Raw genomic sequence first — 24287 nt, 5'->3', positions numbered from 1 at the left:
AAACGAGTGGGAAGGTATGATACTTAGACTCTAAAGAATCAGCCAAGAGCCCTGCTCTACACCGTATTATCCGTGTGATCTTCAGTGGGTGAGTCATTTCTTTTGTGAACCTCAGTTTTCTCATCTATACAATGGGTATGGGAATACCATGACTCTGAGTCCTGGTTGCTATGTGGATCTAATGATATAATAGATGTGAAAGGACTCCACAAACTCTTAAGTCATTGCTGTGGCTCTCCACAGGAAGGCCCATTATGGTCATCCAAGAAGCCTCTGTTGTCCCCTGCTGGCTACTCTCCACGCTCTGGCCAGTGGAACTCTCTGGTGAGCGGGGATGAGGGTCAGGCCCACAGCTGTGATGTCACAGAGCTCACGACATCAGAGGTCCTATGGAAGGGAAGGGGAGAAAACGGTGCTGGCAAGGGGTGAGGGCTGGGACAACGGACAGGGGAGGGTGGAGGGGGCCTGCCGGGCCCTGGGGACTAGGCAAGGCCGACGGCCGCAGCTAGGCAGGCCCATGACTTCCCTGGGCTCCCAGCTCTTCAGGGCAGCATTCCTGGCAGCCATCCTGCTGCTGCTGTGGCTCAAGGGGGTGAAGCCTCAGAAAGGGAGCCCTGGTCTGGATGAGAGGAGTCAGAAAGAGAAAACACCCTCTACAGGTAGGTGAAGACGGGGAATGATGCCCGGAGCTGAGACCAGATCTCTTTGGAGTCAGATCACTGGTCAGGCAGAGGGAAAGCTGAGACAGCTCTGGGTAACGGGCGATCACCCAGGGCCCCACCACTGCAGCGTGAGCGTCGTGTAAAGGGTCCAGAGCCAGGGTTCCTTGCATGGGGCCTTGTGAATACGGGAAGAAGGTCTTTGGAGTTCGTCCTTCTCTGAGATGGTCCCTCACTCCCCAGATGATGTAACACCTTGCAGGAGGCAGTTTGAGTTGGCAGTGGGGGTGGGGGTGTGTGTGCTTGAGTTGGGGCTATAGTTGCACGCAGACCAGAAGAGACCCCCAGATGGAGCATCACCTCCAAGGACACGGGTGTGGGCAGATGGACTCCCAGTTTCCTCAACTCCTTCACCTTTCCGGGGCGGGCCAAAGGCAGGGTGGGGGCAGTCAGAACCAGTCCTTTCACACTGTCTCCTTGCCCCTGTTCCAGACCAAGCTCAAGAACACTTGGAAGAGCGCTTTGTAGCCTCCTCAGTGGGCGAGTTGTGGCAGGTGGTGGACATGGCCCAGCAAGAGGACGACCAGACGTCGGAGGCAGCGTCGATCCAGGACCACCTGCTTGACCTCGCCTTCTGCCTTAACCTGGCCAGCATCATGGTTTTTTTATGAGGGACATGGAGGCGGAGGTGGTGGCCTGGTTCCTGGATGAGGACCTGGACATCTACCTCCGCTTCATGATTGCTTACTGACCCTCCATCCCTGCGGGGCTCCGGGGCGCTTCTCCAGAGAGAGACATCCACACAGCTTCCTGGCTCCTGCCCGTGCCCCTCCCCCTCGGGATGCGGCATCAGAGAGAAGAGCCCACGCCGGCCTTTCAGTGGTCCATGGCCACTGCCCACCTGCCTCCCCACACTCTGAGTGCCATCTCCAAGAGCCGGGACACCAGACCCCTGCCCTTCTCTTCCCCAGCCTCTCCTGGCTTTGTTCAGGACAACAGATTAGGGGGAGGAGGCAGAACAATAAAAGTAATAATAATCAAATCCTGGAAACAATTGGGGGCAGCTTAATTTTGTCTCTAACCAGTTTTATCACCCAATCTCTGGCCCACCAATCTTTAGCTCAATCATTGCTTCTTTCCTCATCTCATGTCGATGGAATTCTGCTTGGCATTTTCTCTTCTGATTTTTTCTGACTTCTAGGCATCAGACATAGCAGAAAAATGTTCTTAAGAGACAGGCAGGGGCCTCCCTGGTGGCGCAGTGGTTAAGAATCCACCTGCCAATGTAGGGGACACGGGTTCAAGCCCTGGTCTGGGAAGATCCCATATGCCTCAGAGCAACTAAGCCCGTGCACCACAACTGCTGAGCCCACGTGCCACAGCTACTGAAGCCTGTGTGCCTAGAGCCCATTCTCCACAACATGAGAAGCCACTGCAATGAGAAGCCCGCACTCTGCAACGATGAGCAGCCCCGCTTGCCACAACTAGAGAAAGTCCACGTGTAGCGATGAAGACCCAACGCAGTCAAAAATAATTAAATTAATTAAGAAAAAAAAAAAAAAGACAGGCAGAAGCCATGGGCCAGCTTTTATTTGTGGAACAGAAGGGGAGAGGAGGTGTTGCCCCGATTCCAGGGATGGAGCAGGGAGATGCCGATACACCTGGAATGAGATCTCTTTGGGAGCCGGCCAGGTTACCAGAGTTGGCAGCGTCTGGAAGGGTTCATGAGGGTACCATGGGCACAGTGGAAGTGTCTGGCGAAGGCTGGGCTGTTGCTTAGTGGCCCGTGGGTTCGAAGGGTAGGAGGGCTGTGCGTGTCCTGAGGGTGCTGGATGCTGGGGTCCCTACACAACACCTGGGGATAAAGAGAGGTCCACACAGGGTAAGAACAGCAGCGTATCAGGCTCAGCAGGACATGGCAGACCTGGTGACCAGGTGGTGACTAGGGACAGCAGAGAAGGCAAAAGCAGGGATAGCAAAGCTCCAAGGGCCACATGGAGTGAGGAGGATATTTGCCATTTGTAGGTCATTTAATCTGCGGATGGGTATCTGGGGAGGGCTGGGCTGTGTAACCATACCATTTGTAAGTGCCCGAGAGGTGAGTCTGTTGTAAGAACACTGTGGGGTCTTTAAGTATCCTGAGGAATTGGGGGCAGTATCTGTTGAGGGAGCAGATGGTGCTTGGCGGGCGGGGGGGTGGCTATGTCAGGTGGGGACCCCATCTGGGGGCGAGGTCTCCAAGGGGGAATGTGGTCTAGAGAAAGTCTGTTAAGGCTTTTTTTGAAGAGATCTGTTTCTAGAAGAAATGAGAGAAAATAAAAGTTGAGCTCATCTCAAAGGGGGATTCGGGAATAGAGGGTTTTTTTTCTTTTTTTGAAGGGAGTGCTGAATATAGTAGAAGAATTTACAGTAGGATGAAGGGATGGTCCCACGGGCACACGTGTGAAAGGATGACAGTGGGGATTTGTGCAGTAGAGGGTTGGGGCATCGTGGGAAGATGTTTCAGGGAGGAGAGATTCTCTGAGTGTTGATATGGACGATGCCATGATGGGAGGTGTCGGCTGCCTACCTGGGCATAGCTTCGGAAGAAGAGTTGCTGGGGGCTAAGGTCCAGGTTGGGCAAGGTGGTCTCTCCACGGTACCATAGTAGCCTCTTGTTGTATGCCTGGATATGCGAGTGGGATGGAGAGTTGCCCTTAGGCTCCCAGACCCGTGGCCCTCTGGAAGCCTGATGCCCTACACACAATATCCAAAACCAGTTCATGGTCCATCTCCCCAAGTACTGCTCTGACACACTGGTCTGAGCAAGGAGAAAATACTTGCCGTAAGATCTGTGACATCCTAGAAAAGAGGGCTCCGTGCAGTCGGAGGGGGTCCTCAAGTTGCCACCCGTTCAGTGGGGATGTGAAGGCAGAAAGCTTTGCTATGTTTGCATGAGGGATGGTGGAAGGAAAAACTGGGGACAGGCTGTCTATTCTCCTGGTAAAAATAGATCCTGGCCCTCAGGGTGTGAGTTACCTGCAGTGCAATGGTCAGTCCCCCTATGTCTGCAGCATCTTCCAGGTATGTGCGGGAGCCATTGAAGGAGGTCCCCTTGGGTAACGGAAAGGCAGCATAGTGGCGCTCCAGGCACAGTCGCACCCCCTGCAGGGCATGGGTGTCACAGGCCGGGCAGCCCTCAGGCAATACTGTTGAAAATGGGGCAAGGGAATGAAATGGTGAGGTGTGACGGGGGTGAAGACGTGGGGGTGCCACAACCTGGGCTGGCTCCCAGGAGCACTGCAAAGGCTTCAGGCTTGTCCCACCGGGAGCCCCGCCCAGCCTCCCTGTCTCCTCCTCCAGGCTGCCTTCGGGGCCTTCACCCGGTTTCCCGAAGGCCCCACCTCCCAGCAGCCCGCTGTTACTCACAGAGCTGGTAGAAGATGTGCAGCAGCTCGTGGGCCATAATACTGCCAGCGGCGCCAAAGTTCACGGCCCTAGGGAGCAAGGGCTTGTCTTACCCTCAGAATCCCTCCAAGTCTTTGGTCCCAACTCTCCAACCATCAGACGCCTCCGTCATTCATCATGACATTGGCCCACGGCTCTTGGGAAACTTCCTGCCCACCCTCATAGAATGGCCCATACCTGGGGTAGCCCGGGTGGAAAAATGGGGGTTGGAGGATTCCGGCTGGGAAGACCACCACGTGGTCAGGTATTGAATAGTAAGCATTGGCGCTCCAGGGGAGCACCTGCAAGCTGTGGAAAGAGCACATATGAACACAAGCGCCATCATTTACTACCACCCCCCAACTGCATACATGCAGTCCTTCCCAAATACTGTCACTGTTCCTGTTTCCCTGAGCCTCTGGCTTTCTTTCCTGCTAATTTTGGATGGCTATCTTTGGGATGAGGTGTCTGTGTCTCCCTTGCTGTCATACCTGTGGCCAGGGACAGGCTGCAGGACACTCTGGATGATTCTAGCTCGGTGGGATCGGCCGCAGCTCAGGAAGGACTGCAGGAAGCTGGTTCCAACTTGTATCTGGGAGGAGGTAGGAGGCGACTCGAATACACGGAGACAAATGTAGATGCACACTGATATACCCTGCTGCGGACGTTTGAACCCAGACAGAAAAGCCCTGACACACGGAGATGTCCAGAACAGTGGAAAACCAGTGCCATGACACTACCACGTGTTGGTGCAAACAGGCTTCACACGTACCAGCACACAAACACTCAGGCGTGTCACATGAATGCATGGGTGTGAGTGTGCCTACACTCTCAACATGACCTGAAAAGATTCTCTTCTGGCAAGACCCATAGTGTGGCTACTGGCCCTTCAAACCCGAGCAGCACCAGGGCTGGGAAGGGGTTGTTTAAGATCAGCTAGGGAAAATGACTGTCTGCCCCTCAGGTGGGTCGGGGGTGGGGGGGAATAAGCTGAGGATTAAAGAGGAGCGGGCCAGGGCAGAGACCCACGTCGCTGTACTCCTGTCTGGTCGGGTCTGGCTTCAGGGCCCATTCCGGGGCCCCCATCTCCACCTGCAGTTGGATGACCTGGGAAGAGACACAAAGGTAGAAGGAACCTAGCTCCCCTGAGTCTGTCAGAAGGAATTTCTCCTGCTCGCTGCCCTGCCCCTCCTTTGATTCTGTTACCAGGATATGTGGGTAGCATGTTGGTGTTTATCCTTGCCTTGTGGCCTTGTACCTTGAGCACCCTCCTTCAGGACCCGTGATCTCTTGACCTAGTGCTCAACACACACCCACTACACGTTCCCACACTGTCTCCTTCTGGCTTTACCTTGTCCTGGGCCTCTGCCCGGGTCGCTTCATCCATCCAGGGAATGGTTTGGAGGCGAGCGAGGAGGGCATCCTTGATTGCAACGAATAATTCCATGGCCTGTGGGCAGGAGGGGGCAGGGAGAGAGGAACAGGATCAGGATCAGTCTCAGTCCTGGGTCCTACCCACCGGACCTCCAGGAAGTGGCCTTGACCCTGAGGAGCTGCCAGAAGGAGGAAGATCTCAGAAAAAGTGGAGAGTGATATCTACTAAGTGACTAAAAACTCAGGGTACAGAGAGCTGCGGAGATGGGAAGGAGGTAAGAGGCACAGAAGGGGAAGGTGGGGACTGGTCACTCCTGACAGCTGATGGGGGGGACAGTTCCTTTCCATGGGGAGATCTCAGCCTGCAGGGGAGACACCATCCTTTCTCTCAGCCAGGCAATCTGCTCAGAAAGTGGAGGGAGGAAGAGGACCACCATCCCCGTCTCTGCTCTCTTTCTTAAGGCCTGCATTTCCTCTCTCATCTTCCTGGGCTCTTCTGCTTCCCAACAGGCTGAAGCCTTCCAAGCCTCACACCCTGAATGTGTAGTTACTGCTTTCTCATCGTGTATATTTCCTTTCTTGATGGAGGAAAATGGAAGACAGCATCAAGAAACTAAGTTCAAGTCCTAACTTTGCTGTTTGGTAGCTGTGTGATCTTGGACAAATGACTTAACCCCTCTGTGCTTCAGTTCTTTCTGCTTTAAAATTATAATAATAGTAGGAATTAAAGTCGTTGGTGCAAAGTGCTTATAAGTGTAGCAGGCACATGGTAGGTACTGAAAAGTATTCAGTAGTTACTTACTGGCACTTCTGAAGATGACAGCATTCCCTTCTCACATCATTTCATGTGTTGTTAAATCATAGATAAACAAAGAGTAGGCTTAAAGGTCATGGGGTTCAATTTTCTCATTTTATGGTTGAAGAAACACATGAGCAGGAAAGTTGGGTGACTTGTCCAGGTTAGTGCATGTCGTGCGGAATTTGTGTCCCGGAACTAAACCGTGCAGACCCTAGGGATGTACATGTTTCTCTCTCTGTAACTGCTGGGTTCTCTGACCACGGAGACCATTGAGAAGAGCAAAGTCGCTAGAACCAGGAGAGGATGGGCTGGGTGGGAAGGGGTGGAAGGATGTGGGTTGGGGAAGAGACCTCACGTACAGCACTTTGGGTGCTGGGGCCGAAGGCCTCATGGACAAACAAGGCTGCCAGCGTAGGCTTGAAGAAGGCTTCTGTCTTCTCCACACACGTCATCCAGCGAGGAGGGGTGGGCTACAGAGACAAAGCTGGAATGAATGGCTCGTGTCAAGGGCTCTTCTTCATACACCTTCCCAGGCCAGTCTTGCCTAGACCTTCACCCCCAGGGGACACTCTCTTTTCCGGACTTTCTGGATGCTCTCTTTTCTGGACTTTGTGTCACCAAAAGGGGTAACACTCATGGGGTTATTGCTGCCTAGAAAAAGGGGCTCACATTTCCTCCAGGGTTAGTGGCATGAGCCTGGGTTGGGCAAACTATCCCTGTTTATTGTCTATTGATTTGAAAGCAAGGCCTCTGGGAGGCATCCTTCTGGATGACTGAAGGGCTCCTGGGAAGGACAGGCCTAGAGCCAACCCTCTTACTTTAGCAAGTCTGCCTGTCACCCCGTCCCCACCCACCATGTGCCCCGCCTACCACGCACATGGCTCAGGGATCCCAGCAGAGACTCCCATCCTCCCAACCTTCTTTACTTCAAGCAGAAGTTGAAGGAGGAAATTCCTTTCTGCCTCCTGCCTTCCTCCCCCACTCTCCAAATGGTTACGGCAGATCATATGGTAAGATCTCGTCTTATAAAGAAGAAAGTTATCAGAGTGAAATTGGATTTTAGGTGCCGTATTGTTTGGTAGGAGAAGAGGAAAAAAGAAAAGACTACATCTATGAATTCAGAGAGTTAAGAAATGTTCTACTAACTCAGGGGAAAGAATATAGGATGAGAGGAAGGATGTCTTCAACTTCAAAGGCGGAGAAACGGTTAGACAAAAACTCAAAGGGGACCTTGGCAACTGGGGTGGTTTTTAACAGTGGAATGGAAAGAATAAGAAGCATAAGAGAGAGATGCTGGGATGGATGGCTTTCAAGAGATGACCAAGCGTAGGCCCAGAGATGGTGCAGGGCAGATGAGAAACAAATTCAGGGAAGCAGGAGTAAGGAAGGAGAGCTGGCCTAAGGGAACGCTAAGCTGGGACTTAGGAAAAACCAGCTAATAGGCTAATTTGGGTGGAGTGGGATGAAGTCACAGGACTTCATTCCTGTAACTTATTTACTCCCCCAGACCTGCTGTCAGGGAATGTAGTTAGGTTGCCACCATGCATTCTGGTTCTGGGGTTGGAGAGAGCGTCCCACAAGAGGACATAGAGAGGAAGGCCAGGACTGTTGTGGCTGAAGACACTCCCAGGCCTGCCTGTTAAAATATTCAGGCTCCAGACCCGGTTACCCACATCTGTGTGTTCTTGTCTGTCCCCTCACCATGAGGCCTATTAAGGACCTTCTCCTAGTGAGGAGAAAGGACTCAGACACTTTTGATCATGTACTAGTTGGAGCTCTGAAACTCACAAATGTGAAAAACAAATACAAACAGAAAGGCAGCCTAGGTCTGACAGCCATGCCCGGGTCACGTGCAGACTCGGCTGGCCACTTTTGGTGTCCATCCCCTGCAGGCCCCCGCTGACAAGCTCAGCTCTGAGACTACCTTTCCTCAGACTGCTGGGGGGGTGGGGGGTGGACGGCTGCACCCAGGACAGCAGCAAACACAGCAGCCTTGAGCTTGGTAACGTGCACCTGCCGGCCCTTTCCACACCTCCTGGTTCTTGAGTTGTTTCCTGATCCTCCATGCTGGTGCCCACAGCCTGGGCCACGGCAGGCCCTAACCTGCTTCCTAGAGAGTATGGACACCACCTCGGACCACCCACGGCTCCCCCTGTGCTACTCTGGGATTCCTTTGGTCACAATTGTGCTGAGTCATATGTTCTATGTGCAGGAAAATAACTTCCAGAATCTATACATGAACATAAGTCTCAGGGGCAGAGGTTGGCAGGTTATATATTCATCTGCTGGGGGTTAGGAGTATCTGAGCTGTCTCTCAAGACATGGGGTGAAAAAGAATATCATATTGATTGAAAACAGAGAAAGAGAAAAAGAAAAAAAATCATGGCTAAAATATAAAAGATGGAAGAAAACTTCAAACCCGAGATAAGGAGGCTCAACAGATTAATTTTAAGGAACAGAAAAAAGTTGCTGGGGTGAGAATAGGGGAGGGACAGATTGGGAGCTTGGGATTAGCAGATGTAAACTATTATATACAGAATGAATAAAGAACAAGGTCCTACTGTAGAGCACAGGGAACTATATTCAATGTCCTGTGATAAACCATTATGGCAAAGCATATGAAGAAGAATATATATATATATTCTCTCTCTCTCTATATATATATATATCACTTTGCTGTACAGCAGAAATTAACACCACACTCTAAATCAACTATATTTGAATATATTAAATTTTAAAAACAGAAAGAAAAAAGGTTGCAGATATAACCTTAGAACCATGAGTAACGATAGACATGGCAGAAATCAGGAAAAATTCCAAGAATCTGGAGGGAAGCACATTTTTGCACAATTTTCAGTAAAGGGAAAGTAGACTGTAGAGATTACAGGTCAGCCAGGAGTCCTTAACGTTAATTTCTAAACAAAATTCGAGAATGAATCATTAAACCGACTATTTCTGAACACTTGGAAAATAACGTGTAACTACTTAGGGCTAACGCAGCATCGCTGAGGACGAATAATGTCAAAATCACTTTTAAATGTCATCCTTTTTGAAGGATCACTAAATTAGGATAAATAGTAGATCAGGACTCACAAACTCAAATTAAGGGCCATGAAGTAGCCTAAGTGAGAGGAGCAGTCCGACATCAGAACCCCAAGACAAGAAGGGGTGACGGCAAACCGGAGAGAGGACCCAGCCCTACTGACTGCATCACCCAGCTCCAGTCACTTGTTGCCCCTGGAGAAGGGCAGCTCAGCTTCGCATTGACAACAACAACAAAAAGGCTGGAACTCTGACCCTCGCTGTGCCGTTGCCTGTTTTGAAAGTCGGCCATTTGTTAAAAGTTTATAAAAAGCTTTAAAGGCCAACAACACACACTTAAGGGCTAGATTCTCCTCAAGGACCACCGCAGTGCTCCCTCTGAACAGAGAATTCAGTATTTACTAAACGTGGATTATTAACTTAAACTCTTGTACTTCAATTACACCAGCTATAAAAATTAGCCTAATGCCTGTTCTGCCTTCCTCACGATGCTGCTTGGGAAAGCAGGAGAAATACTACACGGAAAATGCTCTGTAAATTCTAAACTTCTACCCCACTCTGTCGGCACTATTTTGATTTCAAGATAGCATTTGGTAAAACCATAAATTACATCTTCATGAAATTGATAGCGAAACCCACATTAAATGACAGTGTGATCTGAGTGGCTTCTGAGCTGGCTGACCCATAAGGGAAGGTCAATGATTAATGACTCCAAGTTCATACGAGCTTCCCTGACAGCCCCACTGAACACCATAACACATCCCCACTTAGCATGCCTCTCTCTCTTTCCTGTTTTATTTCTTCAAAATACTTAATTCCATCCAATACATTTTATTTCTGCCTCCATTAGAATACAAGTGTTTGAGGGCAAGGATTTTTGTCTATTTTGTTCATGAAGAATCCCAAGAGCCTAGAGAAGTGTCTGGCATAAAATAGGGGCTCAATTAACATTTGTGGCACCCACCACCTAGATTAATGGAAATGAAAACAAAAATAAACAAGTAGGACTTAATGAAACTTAAAAGCTTTTGCACAGCAAAGGAAACTATAAACAAGACGAAAAGACAACCCTCAGAATGGGAGGAAATATTTGCAAATGAAACAACAGACAAAGGATTAATCTCAAAAATATATAAACAGTTCATACAGCTTAACATCAAACAAAAACAAACCACAATCAAAAAATGGGCAGAAGACCTAAATAGGCATTTCTCCAAAGAAGACACACAGATGGCCAAGAGGCACATGAAAAGATGCTCAACATCACTAATTATTAGAAAAATGCAAATCAAAACTACAATGAGGTATCACCTCACATTGATTAGAATGGGCATCACTGGAAAATCTACAAACAATAAATGCTGGAGAGGGTGTGGAGAAAAGGGAACCATCTTACACTGCTGGTGGGAGTGTAAGTTAGTACAGCCACTATGGAAAACAGTTTGGAGGTTCCTTAAAAAACTGACAATGGAATTACCATACGACCCAGCAATCCCATTACTGGGCATATACCCAGAGGAAACTATTATTCAAAACGACACTTGCACCCCAATGTTCATTGCAGCACTATTTACAATAGCCAGCTCATGGAAGCAACCTAAATGCCCATCAACAGATGAATGGATAAAGAAGATGTGGTACATATACACAATGGAATATTATTCAGCCATAAAAAGGAATGAAATTGGGACATTCGTAGAGACGTGGATGGACCTAGAGACTGTATTATGGAGTGAAGTAAGTCAGAAAAACAAATGTCGTATATTAATGCATATATGAGGAATCTAGAAAAATGGTACAAATCGACCAGCTTGCGAGGCAGAAATAGAGACACAGATGTAGAGAGCAAACATATGGACACCAAGGGGGGAAAGTGGGGGTGGGGTGTTGGGGTGGGATAAATTGGGAGATTGGGATTGCCATATATACATTACTAATAAGAAAAAATATCAAACTGTATACTTTAAATATATGCAGTTTATTGTATGTCAATTATATCTCAAAGTCCTTAAAAAAAAGATCTAAAAAAAAAATGTGTTGCATAAATGAACCGATGACTCTACACTAGGTCTTCAATAACCTGACCTGATACTCTTCCCTCTGCAGCAACTTATCAGCAATCTAAATGAAGATGCACTAAATAAAACCGCAAATGACACAGGGCAGAAATAACAGATCATTGAAACAAAGGCTAACATTACCTGAATAAATTGGGATGTTGGGCTGAACATAAACAGTTCACATTTAACAGGCAAAAATGTGAAGTTCTGCTTTTAATTCCCCAAACTCAGCTTCTCAAGTTTAATAAGAGAAAGACATGGCTTAACAGCTGTTTGCATTGACTATCTATTCAGAATTAATTTAAAAAATTATGGTTAGATAAGGAGACCTAACAGTCCTTCTGAATAAAGGCATTATCCATTAGAATTCATTCAGAAGAATATGGTGAAACACCTGTAATGAATAACCATGTATAGAGATACAAATTTTGGTCAAATCAAGGCCAAAACCTTGGTGGTATCTTTGACTCCACTTTCCCTCTCACATCACACATCTGTCAGAAAACACTGCTGCTTACCTTCAAAATATGTTCTTTTAAAACGTAAAACAGATAAATCCCTCTAGAGGCCCCTGTTACATCCAGAGAAAAATCCATGTCCTTACAGTGATCTACCAGGCCAGGTATAATCCCTTTCTCCCCTCTATTTCCTCCCTACTCTTATCCTATTCGCTTTCTCTGTTGCAGTCGCGCTAGCTTCCAGGCTGATTCTCAAACCCTCAGGCCAGACTCCAGCAGTAGCACCAGCAGGACAGCCTTCCATGCAAGCCAGTCACCTCTTCTCAGCCAGAGCCACCAGGAGGATCCCTTGCACTGCACCAAGCCTTAGCCAGCCTGCCCCATGCCTTGCGGCCATGAAATGATATCCTTTTCTTTGCCAGAAAACCCCTTCCTAGACGCGGCTTCCATCCTACCTCCTGCTCACATACCCCTCTGATCGTTTAAACCCACCCTGAGCTCCCCCTCTTGGGAATTCCCAGAGTATCTAAACCAGAGTTTTCTCAGAATATAGCGACGCCCATTCATTTACTTAGAGGGTAACTGCTTTTGTGTTACAAGGACAGAGTTGAGTGGTTGCAACACAGATCACATAGACCACAAAGCCAAAAATATTTACTGTCTTGACCTTTACAGAAAGAATTTGCCAAAGCATTTTTTGTTACCACCCACTATTTCTCAATCCTGCACCGTTTGTGGTTAAAAGTAAGGCCACATGGTGCAGTCGGAACAGATTTGGAGTCTGTTCCTTCACTTGGGAGCTGTGTGGTCTTGGGCATGTTACTTGTCCTTTCGGAGGACCTCAGAGGGTTTCTGGGAGCAGTAAATAAAGTAAGCAAGGCCTGACATAGAGTAACTACTCCATGTGTTTCAGCTATTGTTATTAGTACGTGTCATTTGATGCTGTTCTAGTCAGGTGAAAGGGCTGCACCAAGTCACAGAACTATTTGTTGGTAGAGTTTAATTCAGCTTTTAAGTCCAAGGACAACTATGTATCCTAATGGATATTTAAGGACGTATATAATATTTATATAAAGGATATATATGTGCATAAAGGGTGGTGACTTTAGGAATTCATAAGCCTTCTCAGTTGTTTTTTTTTTAGCTTTTTATTGGAATATAATTGCTTTACATTGTTGTGCCTGTTTTTGCTGTACAACAAAGTGAATCCTTCTAAGTTTTTTAAGTGTGAATTTCAACGCTGGCATTCTTACAACCTTTGAGAAGTGCCACCAGGCCATGGTTCTGGGATTTACAAGAAGTCGTTAGTTGCCAGGGATTTTGTAGCAACCCCAACTAAGAAGGGTTGGGACTCTGTCTCATCTGAGTCAAGAGAAAGGCTGAGCAGAAGGTTCTTGGGGACTAGCCTATCCGAGTGAAAATTCTAGGGAGTCTGGGCTTCCTAAGTGGTGTAGTGGTTGAGAATCCTCCTGCCAATACAGGGGACGCGGGTTCGATCCCTGCTCCAGGAAGATCCCACATGCCACGGAGCAACAAAGCCCATGCGCCACAACTATTGAGCCTGAGCTTTAGAGCCTGTGAGCCACAACTATTGAGCCCATGTGCTGCAACTACTGAAGCCCACGCGCCTAGAGCCCGTGCTCCACAACAAGAAATCCCAGGGCAATGAGGAACCCGTGCAGCACAACGAAGAGTAGTCCCGACTCACCGCAACTAAAAAGAAAGCACCTGCACAGCAAAAAAAAATTCTAGGGAGTTTTGGGGTGTTTTTTTTTTTATCAACAATTAAGCACACACACTCTGGAGCCAGACTGCCAGAGTTCAAATCCTAACTCTAACAGCTTCCTAGCTATTTTACCTTGAGCAAAATCCTTAACTTTTGAGTCTCAATTTTCCCATCAATAAAACAGGGACAGAATAGACTGCCTACCTCATGGAATTGCTATGAGGATAAAAATCAGTTCATATACCTATAGGGCTTAGAAAAAGGTCTGGCACATTTTAAAATCTCAGTAGGCAATAACTACATTCCAGTCCCTGTGTTTACAATTCCCCTCTCTGAATTCCGCAGATATTTCAGGTTGCCAAAGCCATGAGTTTCTCCAAGGCAGAGAAATGGTCCACAAATTACTCAGAAAAGAAACCCGGTGATTTTCAAGACTACACTGAGTCCTTGACTGAGGCTGGAGGGAATCTAATACGCTCCGCTCCCCTTCGGATGTGTCGACCTAGGATTTCAAAGTTCTCATTGACTGAGTATGGACAGAGTAGACTTTGATTAGTTCGACCTAGGATTTCAAAGTTCCCCTATAGACAGAGTAGACTTTGATTAGTGGAGCACGTTTGGTACACAGCCCCCTCCTCTGATATATCGGGATCTGCACTGCCAAGCCCACGGTGTGGCCGACAGACCCTGTGGGATGGCAGAGATGAGCTCTTTGTGAAGCACATCTGGACATGGAACACTGGAAATCACCTAGACAGAGGGAAGGCCCCTGCTTGCCCCACCCGCCTCTCGCTCCAGGGAACCCTAGGCTGTATGTCCGGGTCCTCAAATCACAGTGCTCAGGATAACCAGGCAAATAGTCTAGGGGTCACAACAAAGGAAAAGCAGGTCCCCATCACTTTACAGCTTATATATCTAGACTTTAACACTCAGGAAAAAGGCCCTTGAGGTAGCCAGACGTGTGCCTAAGGGTCTGGTCCCTGGCGCCTCAGCTCTCAGTGTAAGCATGTGTGCTTCCACCAGAGCCCAGATATTGGGGGCATCTATCCTCACGCCCCTCTGTGAGGGGGCTATGGCCACATTTGTCCCCCAATCGACAGATGCTCCTTTAGCCCCCAGTCTGGGAGAATTCCTCCCCTCCTCTCCTCACCATGGGTGGTCGTCCTGTCAGCTCCCCCAGTTTCTGATTCAGCAATCTGTGTGCCTCTTGGAATTTACTGTCCAGGGCTGGAGAGAGGGTTCCCACCAGCCCCAAGATCATGTGGCTCTTCAGAAAGTCCCTGTGGAGAGAAAAGATACCCGCAATACACCCCTGGGCTCTGGGGGAGCCACCAGAAAAGCCTCCCCTTGTATAGGTCACCTTGACACTGCCCAGGAAGACCTTCTCCGTATTTATAGAGAACAACAGCTTGACATGTGAACACGTCAAGAAGCGCTTTCCTTCCTTCCTTCCTTCCTTCCTTCCTTCCTTCCTTCCTTCCTCTCTCTCTTTCTTTCTTTCTTTCCCCTAGTTTAAAAATACCTCATTGCTAAAATATTCCAAAACGATTACAGTAGTAACATTAAACTTCACTGATCACAGATCACTTTGCCAACTAAAATAATACTGAAAAAGGATAAAATATTGCGAGAATCACCCAAATATGACCCAGAGACATGAAGTGAGCAAATGCTGTTGGAAAAATTGTGCCCACAGACTTGCTTGACACACAGTTGCCACAAGCCATTCATTTGTAGGAAAACACAATCTCTACAGAGTGAAATACAGTGAAGCAAAATTAAATGAGATCTGCCTGTCATATGTTATCAGCTGTAGTCATCATGTTATATATTAGATCCTGAGACTTTGTTGATCTTATAACTGAAGGTTGGTACCCTTTCACCAACTTCTCCCTATTTCCCCACCTTTCAGCCCCTGGCAACCACTGTTCAAAACTTTTGTCCATTTTAAGAAGAGCTTTTCTTGATGTGGGCTGGGTTGGGGGTGGAGAATGATAGAGGAAGGAACCAGATGAGGGGGCGGACCTCTCAAGTCACAGGGGGAGAAGGATCTGGGCCAGATGAAGGCTGGACTTAGACTCAACAAAACAGATTCAGCTACTTACACACCCAAGAAACCTCAGCTCATTTGAAGATGCATCTTCTAAGAACAACAAAGCTGGGATCCTTTCTCTGCCCTGCTGCCAACTGTCTCATAGGGTTCGATCTGTATCCTTACATAACCTGCTCACGCCTGTGTGAATGGTTGTTTGCTTCCCCCTGAAAGAATTTCTAGATGTTGCTGCCACTGAGTTCCTATGAATATAGGCTTTGAGCCCAAGCCCCTGGAAGGAAGCCTCTGCCTCCACGTGGGGGCACAGTATCAGGGACCACATGGAGCCTCCCCCCACCTTCCATGACGTCTTGATCTTTCCCAAAAGGGCCCCAGAATCCTCTCACTACAGCCTCTCCCCCAGGTTTTTTCCCAGCCTTCACCTCCTACATCTACTCCTGTGCCTCCTCCTCCCACCCACACCCCTCAGCGGCTAACAAGCCATAAATGCCCCAGCTGTCTCCAGCCACTGGCCTTCAAGCATCTCCTACAGCTCTTCACAGGCTGGGTGCTACTCCCAGCAAAACCCATGTCTTTTCAGATACCTGGATCCCTCATTTTGTATGTGTTTCCCCTACCCCATGCCCCCCAAGCTCCTTTTCCTGTTTCCTCCATGCCCTCCTGGAGGGCATCCATCCCACCCCTTCTCTGCCCCCATATGGCCCTGGATCCCTCCCATCTTCCTACAAGACCTTCACTAGCCTGCATTCTCCAGTTTCCTTTAACCCTGAGACCTCTGGGTCCTCAGACCTTCTTTTCATCACCCTCCCACGTGGGGCAAACCTGTGGTTCGACGGCTGACTTTCAATCAGTTGAGACATTTTTTTCAAATACTCCAGGTTGTGGACCGCGACGGGATGAGAGGGGCTCAGGGACATTGGTGTGAATGTTGCTTGCAAGCAGGACAACCAGTCGATGGCAGGGGCGATTTCCTTAAAGGAGGGATACGGGTTCTTGAGGGGGGGACAGGAAAGGAGGAGAGGGGGCTTCCCTTCCCTCAGGGTAGGAGAGGGTGTGTGGAGCTGGGTGGTTGAGGGGAAGGATGGAGCCAGGAAAGTTAGGGATGGAATGGAATTAAGGAAATGAGAAAGAAGACAAGAAGATCAAGAATGTTTGGGAGTGAGAACCTCATGCCCATTTTTCTCCAGTCCCTGGTTCAAGGCACCTGCAGTTGTTCAATTGTGACCATCTGGAAGAGCTTTCTCTGTGCCTGCTGCTGCTCTGGGGGTCCCAGAAACTGGTGCAGGTTCGAGTTAATGGTGATGGAAAAGGAGGAGTGGTCCCCCACTTTGCTTGGTTCTCCTCCCAGCAAGATTCCCAGGCGATTCAGGTAAGTCAGGTATTCCCGCATGATCTGGAGGAGAGGCAACGTCAGTCACAGCCACCAGCAGCCCCTGCCTTTCTCTAGCATCAGGTGTCAGGAGGTTGGTCCCCAGCGCCATCTTACCTGGGCCAGTTCCGGCCTTTGCTTGAAGGGAACTTCAAACTCTGGCGGGTCTATCTGGACACAAGAGAGACTGAGAGAAGTGGGGAATGTGGAGGAAGGAGAGGACAGGTGTGGGGACATGGGGATGTACCAGGAAGATGGCCCCAGGGGACAGACTAAAGGGGGCACAGAGGAGGAGCCAGAGCAAAGAAAGGGAGGGATTGGGGGCGAGGGACATGGGGGAAGAGTACAGACATGCGAATGTGCAAACAGGGTATTTCAGCCGGTTTGGGGGTGCTCAGCAAGAGAGAAGCATGATAACCCATGTCCTGTAGGGAACCATGCCCTGCGCCACGGCCAGGTCTAGGGTAAGAGGAGTGAGACAGCCGTCTCGGGTGCAAAATTTAAGAGGTACTGAAAACTCAGTAATCAAGATCAATAGTATCTTAATTGAAATTTTTAAAATCTAAATTCATGCTAAAAATCCACACAGAATAAAATAGCAAAACTTTGCTTATCACGTATTTTCCCCCCAAATCTACAATGTACTTTTGATCATTTTTTGAAATTGTAGATGTTTCCCCAAAAGTCCGCAATAGAATTTTGATCTGGGGGCGGGGGGGGGGACTATTTTTTTTTAAGTCCACAATGAACAAACATTAGATGTTTTGTTCATCGTGGAATTTTGCATTGATTTTGACATTTTAAAAAAATATTTATTGAAATACTATTTATCTTGATTAGTGACTTTTTGGTACCCTCTTAAATTCTGCACCCCAGGCAGGCAGCTCACTACCCTCACGTGCTTCACCCTACTTCTGGCACTGGTGTGTCCTTATTTCTACCCTGAAGAGACGTGCTCATACATATTTTGTTTTTCGTTTCTGACTTCAATATCCTACTCCCACCTGGAGCTATATACTTTTCTGCTACCTTGGAAAAAGGTTTCACTTGACTCCTTTGTCACATTTTATGTCCAGACTACAACGAACTAAAAGTTATCTATGCCTTTGCTTCAACTTTCTTAACTTCCTCCTAACTCCATACAATCTGAGTCCATTTCCATGACTTTCTGATGCTATGGCTACAAGCTTTCCAATGGTGTCTTCTCATTCCTTATTTTCTGAGCTCAGAATCAAAGATAACCCCGCTTTCCTGAACTGGCCTCTCCCCTGTCCTTCGTGGCTCTGCTGAGCTGGTCTGACCCCCACCTCCTGACTGATCTTAATCTTCTCTGGCCCCACCTCATCGGGGTGCTCCCTCTGTAGTTCACTCTCTCTACCTGTATCTCCCCTCAGAGACCATCCAGTCTCAAGGTGATGGGAACCACCCTCTCCTCATTCACACCAAACCAACCCTGTGGGGTCATTTTCTAGTTTCTCCATTTCTCTTATTGATACTCAGTCAGTCACCAGGTCCTCTCGAATCACCACAGACCATCCATCACCACTAGGATGAAGTTGCCTACATCCTCATGCCTGGTCTCAATTTCTATTTCTGCCACAATCATCTTAGTTCAGATTCAAGGTTGCTCATCTAGATGCCTCAGCATCTCCAGGTTGACCTCGAAAACCGCTGACTCTACTTGGGCTCTATGTACAATCATCATATTTGAGAGGCCTCTGTAGCGCTTCTTTTTTTTTCTATTACGTCAGAAGTTATCACCTCGGTCCACTGTTGGAGGCCGGGAATAATCAGGCTCAACTTCACGTCTTCAGTGTTACTTCTACCTTCCACTGCACCCCACCCCTGCTCCCAAATCCTCTGTTCCACAGACCAGTCTCCTCACTGACCCCACAGAGGAGTCACACTGTTCCAGGCTCTTCCCGTAGCTCCAGACTTCCCTGCACCCCTTTTAAAGCCCTTTAGCTTCACTGTCACTTGTGTGAATCAACCAGGCTTCAGGGCTCAGCCCACATTTTCCCTTCTCTGAGCTTCTCCTTAACCATTTCAGATCTTAACGAATTTCCAAAGGTCACACCAGTTAAACTCCTCAGCCCCCCCTTTAGAACTGAATTTGAGAATACCTCACATGGATTAGCAGTTCTTGTATATGCATTCTCATATAGTTTCGTGGAATTTTTCAGAGTAGGGGCCAATTACATAGTGTCACATTGCATACCACAATACCGATGCCTCCAAGGTTTTTTTTACCTGGTCAGCAAACACCTGGTGTGGGCCTCTAGATGCCTGGCCCTGTGCTGGGTCCCGAGGACCAGAGTTGAATCAACTGTGGCCCTGGGCTTAAGAGGCTCAGTCTTCAACACGGTGCTAAATGCTGAGAGGACGGGAAATGGGAGAACAGAGGGATTCACCTACATCTCAGCCAGTCTTCGATGAAGACTTCCTGGAAGGCACAGCCATCAAAGCCAAAATTTGAAAACTATGTAAGAGTTTTCCAGGCTGAGGGTGCGAACTGAGAAGCAGCATTGCAGGCAAAGGGAGCCATGTCTGCAAAGAACTGAGGAATATCCTTGAAGGTCGGAAGTGAGCGAATTGGGGTATAAGGAGGAGATAAGGCTGGAGGCATCCGTAAGGGTCAGACTTGCAAGGCTCTGCTAAGGATTAAGAACCAGATCCTGATAACCTAGTGAGCCATTGAAGGCATTTCAGTGGAGACAGCATAATTAGCTCTTGGTTTAGAAAGGTCCCTCTGGGGAAAATGAAAAGTAAATGAGAGGAGGCCAACACTGGCGACAAGGGAACTAGTTGAGAGACTCTGGGGGTGATTCAGATAAGCAACAAGGAAGACCAGGACTACTTCTGTCTTTCCAGGACTGGCCCTGCTGCTTCTTCCCCTAATCTCATCTAAAGTCCTTGGTTCTCACATCGATAATTTCCCTAAAGATAAGTCTCTTCCCTGGATTGCACATTTTTCCTCTAAGAGGAACTCTGAGGCAGGCCTAGGTTTCACTGCATTTTTTGGCAGAGCATCCCTCACCTGGATGATTGGCGTGTGTGGAGGGATGGGAGAAGTTCGCAAAGAGGCTCTGAAGAATGGGAAGTGACCATACTGACTCATCAGAAGGCTTAGAGTTCGGTTAAAGTCTAAGGAAGTCCAATTACTGGAGACTGGCCAGCCTCCGAGCTGGGAAGAAGAAAGGCAAGGCTCAGCACAGGGGCACAGTCTCTGAGACCATCCCCCCCATCGCCATGGCTGCTTCGTGATCTCCACTCTGAGTCCCTTGACCCCTCCAGGGCTCCACCTCCATCCCTCGTTTCCCTACCCTCACCTAAGGCCTGAATACGTCCACAGGCCATTGCCATTTCCATCTCCCTCCCAAAGCCCTAGGAAAGAGACCCATCTTCTTGGGGGAGAAAATGGCAGCCCTGAGCATACACTGGTCTTGTATGCCAGAAAAGTTGATGTCCCGGGTCTCACCTCCTCAATAACTTGTCGGAGGGGACCAGCCCCTGCAGCCTCAATGGCACCTGTGTCCATGCAGGAGTTGTAGAATTGGAAGGCTTTCTCCTCCCCAGAGGCCAGGTGCCAGGAACCTGGGGCTTCTAGAAAGAAAGCGTAGGAGAATTAAAGGAGTAGGGCTCAAGGAAACTAGCAGGGAAGGCGGGAGACAGAAAGGATGCAGGAGAAAAAGGGAGGACTTCCAGGGAAAAGAAGGGAAGGGGAGGAAGAGAGGGATGAAGAAAACTGGGAAGATGGGATGAGCTGGATCAACTTGATGGAAGAATAAGAGCTGGGAACAGAAGCACAGAGAAGATGATGGGGAAGAGAGAGGAAAGGAGAGGCAAGTCCCTGGCTGTCCAGCGGTTAGGACTCCACGCTCTCAGTGCAAAGGGCGAGGGTTCAATCCCTGGCTGGGGAACTAAGATTCAACCCCCCCACCCCCCACCCCCGCCACACACACACACACACACACACACACACACACACACACACACAAGGAAAGCTGAAATAGGAAATAAAGAGGAAAAGAAAGCCAGGAGAGGAAAAAACAGACACAGAATTAGTGGAGTACAGAAAAAGGAGAAAGAATAGAAATGTGAGGCAGGAGGGAAATGAATAAAGGAATTACAAAAATTGGGGAAATCAGAGAACTTCTGAAGGATCAGAGAGAGGAAAGCTCATGAGGAAAGATTTAGCAAAGAGAAGAAACAGAGGCAGGCTCCCCTGGTCCGGACTCTCCCCTCTTTAATCCCAGGAAACAAACAAAAACACATGACAATAACCCAAACCCAAACCCATTTGAACCCTCCACCCTCTAATATCTAACACCTCTCCCTCAGTCCCCCTGACATCCTTTCATTCTATTGTGGGTGGCAGAATTTGTCCAAAGCATATTTTTTTCTTTTCATGCCTGTACTTTAACTGAAAGCATGATCCTCTACCATGCAAGGAATACCCACCTCCATTCTTTTCCTATCAAAAGAAGGAAGGCAAACGGATACATTTATTTCTTCCAAATTCCAAATGATACTGTCAACAAGTTCTCTGGGTGCTAGAAATGCCTTCCTTTTGTTACATTCTCATTCCCAAACCCTTGCCACCATCCACCAATTTCCTGGGACCGACTTCCTACTTCCTACGTGACGTCGGTTGTTCCCTCACAATTTTCCTCTCAGTTCTTTTCAACACAGCCACCACCTACAGGAATCTTCTTACCTTCAGTGTTTTAAACTTGGTCCTCCTCTTCCTCCAGTATCTACGTTCATTCCCTTACACATAACCAGATAAAGCCTTCCATCATTTCACACCCACTATGCCACTTCTTTCCTCCTACCATCATCTCCAATCACCCATCTCCATCATCCCAGTTCAACTTCTTCCAGTTCAAGTTTCACGCCATGGTCCAAAGTTTCAGGGAGAACAGGAGATAATGGTAAGAAGAGAGGGTCTGGGAAGTGATGGGAGGGAGAGGATAACACCGACAAGGGGGCATTAGGAGACAAGACGGGTTCTAAGGCTAGAGAATGAGAGTGATGGAGAGGATTGAAGTGCAACAGGTGTTCAGGAGATGTCTGTGGGGCAAGATACCCGGAATAGGGTAGAAATTTAAAATTTAAGGGTGATAACACAGAAGATGGAGCTTGGTAAAAGGGAGAACTTGGAGAGAATGGAGCAATCGTGGATAAATGGGAAAGGAGAAAGGATAGGGATTAGGTAAAGAAAAGAGGAAGGGAAGGACCAGAGGAGATGGAAGAGAGGTGGTTCCTGCAGTGAAATGTGCGGTGATGGAAACTAGCAGTTCCCTGAGCGCCAGTGGAGGATGGTACCAACCGGTGGTTCCACAGCCACACAGGCTTGGGACAGTTGTGACCATTCTAGGCTCAGCCGCACCCATGGCAAGAGAATCTTCCACCCTGATTTCCTTACCCAGTATTCTCTGAAGTTGGCGCTTGTTCCTCTTTTCAATAGCCTGAAAAGAACTACTGATCTTGTTGGCGTTTCCACAGGCAAAGCTAAAGAAATCAGTGCAGGGGGCCACACTGGCGTTCCCAAAGGCCAGGTAAAGTTTCAGGAGGTCCCAACACACAGGCGTCTCACAGGGGGCTGCGGGGGAAAAGCTCAGAGCTGGGAAAGAGAAAGTGATGAGGGCTCCCCCGATGGGCTAAGCAAAGGAACACCTGGTGAGGGAAAGGGACAGAGACCCCGGTGAGGAGGAAATGGCCTGACTGGCGGCCAGGAGTGGCATTCGGGGGGGAAGAGGTCGGAAACCCGGGGCCCCGGAGGGTCAGGATGAGTGGCAGTCAAGTCAGTGGACACAGGGTGATGGACGGACAGACAGGGGTGGGGCAGAGGGGGGCGTCTGGAAATGAAGGAGGGCTGAGTGGGTTGTGGGGATCTAGGATCTTGCTTACAAGGACCACAGCCCTGGAAGACGTAAACCCAAAGCAGCAGAGAACCACCAAGGATTACACTGACAAGCAGGCCTGTGATTAGTGCCCGCCTGGCCATCGCCCACTGTGTGCTGTGTACAGCGGGCAGCCCCTCTTCGGGAGGTCTCTGTACGGAGAGCCAGGAGGTGAGAAACACAAGGGGGAGGGGATTGGAGGTGGGGGTGAGGGCGGGGGAGAGGAGAGAGAAAGAAGAGTTAGTGCTAGGGCCCCTTCGTACAGAGATAACGCCCCCCCGTTCTCCCAAACCCAGCCTGCTTTGGACCCCTGCGAGCTGGCAGGGCTGTCCTCCGTCTGCCCCACGCAGGTCACAGAGGTCACTTACCTCCCGTCTCCTGCGAGTCTCCACTCCACCGGCTTCCTCGGTGGGCATGGCTCTCCCCCACTCTTGTCTCCACCCTCCTGAGCTGACTGAGGAGCAGGCAGGAAAGAGAAGCTGGTTCAGGAAGCGGGTACTTTCATGACAGAGAGTTATATCAGGTCATTTTGACACCTCCTCCTGCCCACCTTCCCCCCACCACACACACGTGTTCTCATCCCAGGACAGGGCCCCCAGATGGGCCTCAGAAAGAACCTCTCCCCTCCGTGCCCCCCTCCCTCCCTCCCTCTGCCATCACCTCCCTCTCCTTCCCCGTTCCTACTCTCTGAGCCTCACATCCCTCCTCTCCAGTGGGGGGCAGGGGACTCACACACACCAGCCAGCCCCACCTCCCACCCTAGCCATCTGACTCCAAAAGGGAATGGCTTTCTCCAGGGGACTTGCCGTCTGTCTGGCCTTCTCTCTGGCTCCCAGAATCCTTCCTGGTTCTGCTCTAGATGCTGAGTCTGAGGACGGGCATTCAGGAAACAGCCTCCCTGCTACCCCCACCCCAGTTCCTTTTTCCTGGAGAAAGGCTGCTTCTGCCACCTGATGCCCCGTCCATACACACACACACACACTCACACACACTACTGGCCTCTGGGTGGAGCCCGTTTATCAGTCAGGAGACACCCCAGCCTCTCCTCTTCCTTTATCACAGCCTCTCAGGGGAGGCGAAGGGAGGGAGTCTTCACTCCCCGAGCAGTCTTGCCCTGGGTGGTCCTCTTGCCCTGCTCTGTGCCTCTGCTTACAGAATTTCTTTATTTCTGAAATATTCTTTCTTCTCTCTTTTCTTCTCTGATTGAAACCTCTTGAGTCCTTTGATTCTCAGATCAAATGCCATTTTCCCTGGGAAGTTTCCCTGCTCCCAAGCAAGCTTGGTGGCTTACCTGGGTGTGTCACAGCCCTACTGGCTGCAAGCAGAGCAGTCCACAAAAAAGATCAACAAGCCAGGAGACCCTAATCTGCTAATTATTAGCCCTGTGACAGTGAATGAGCCACTTAAACTCTCAG

The 24287-nt window shown here is 49.0% G+C and overlaps 2 protein-coding genes across 2 annotated transcripts; one reads left to right on the top strand and one right to left on the bottom strand.

Moving 5' to 3' along the window:
• The first annotated feature begins 517 nt into the window (after nucleotides 1–517).
• On the top strand, nucleotides 518–1330 carry LLCFC1 (LLLL and CFNLAS motif containing 1). The gene is made up of 2 exons (XM_057732538.1): nucleotides 518–659; nucleotides 1152–1330. Exons 1-2 carry the CDS (start codon nucleotides 518–520, stop codon nucleotides 1328–1330), a joined length of 321 nt encoding a protein of 106 aa, XP_057588521.1.
• Nucleotides 1331–2245: 915 nt separating this feature from the next.
• On the bottom strand, nucleotides 2246–23303 carry KEL (Kell metallo-endopeptidase (Kell blood group)). Its single transcript, XM_057733590.1, has 18 exons — nucleotides 23241–23303; nucleotides 22880–23024; nucleotides 22395–22571; nucleotides 20445–20569; nucleotides 20004–20150; nucleotides 17084–17137; nucleotides 16802–16990; nucleotides 16420–16568; nucleotides 14695–14824; nucleotides 6618–6728; nucleotides 5437–5535; nucleotides 5115–5192; nucleotides 4577–4677; nucleotides 4284–4394; nucleotides 4068–4135; nucleotides 3678–3847; nucleotides 3229–3324; nucleotides 2246–2514 (listed from the first exon to the last, which is right to left on the bottom strand). Exons 1-18 carry the CDS (start codon nucleotides 23286–23288, stop codon nucleotides 2353–2355), a joined length of 2160 nt encoding a protein of 719 aa, XP_057589573.1. The 5' UTR covers nucleotides 23289–23303; the 3' UTR covers nucleotides 2246–2352.
• Nucleotides 23304–24287: the final 984 nt, after the last annotated feature.

Source organism: Hippopotamus amphibius, chromosome 4 (assembly GCF_030028045.1).
Source record: "Hippopotamus amphibius kiboko isolate mHipAmp2 chromosome 4, mHipAmp2.hap2, whole genome shotgun sequence".
In the NCBI taxonomy this organism is placed as follows: domain Eukaryota; kingdom Metazoa; phylum Chordata; class Mammalia; order Artiodactyla; family Hippopotamidae; genus Hippopotamus; species Hippopotamus amphibius.
The sequence above is the reverse complement of the archived record's forward strand: the minus strand, read 5'-3'. Positions and strand labels throughout refer to the sequence as shown.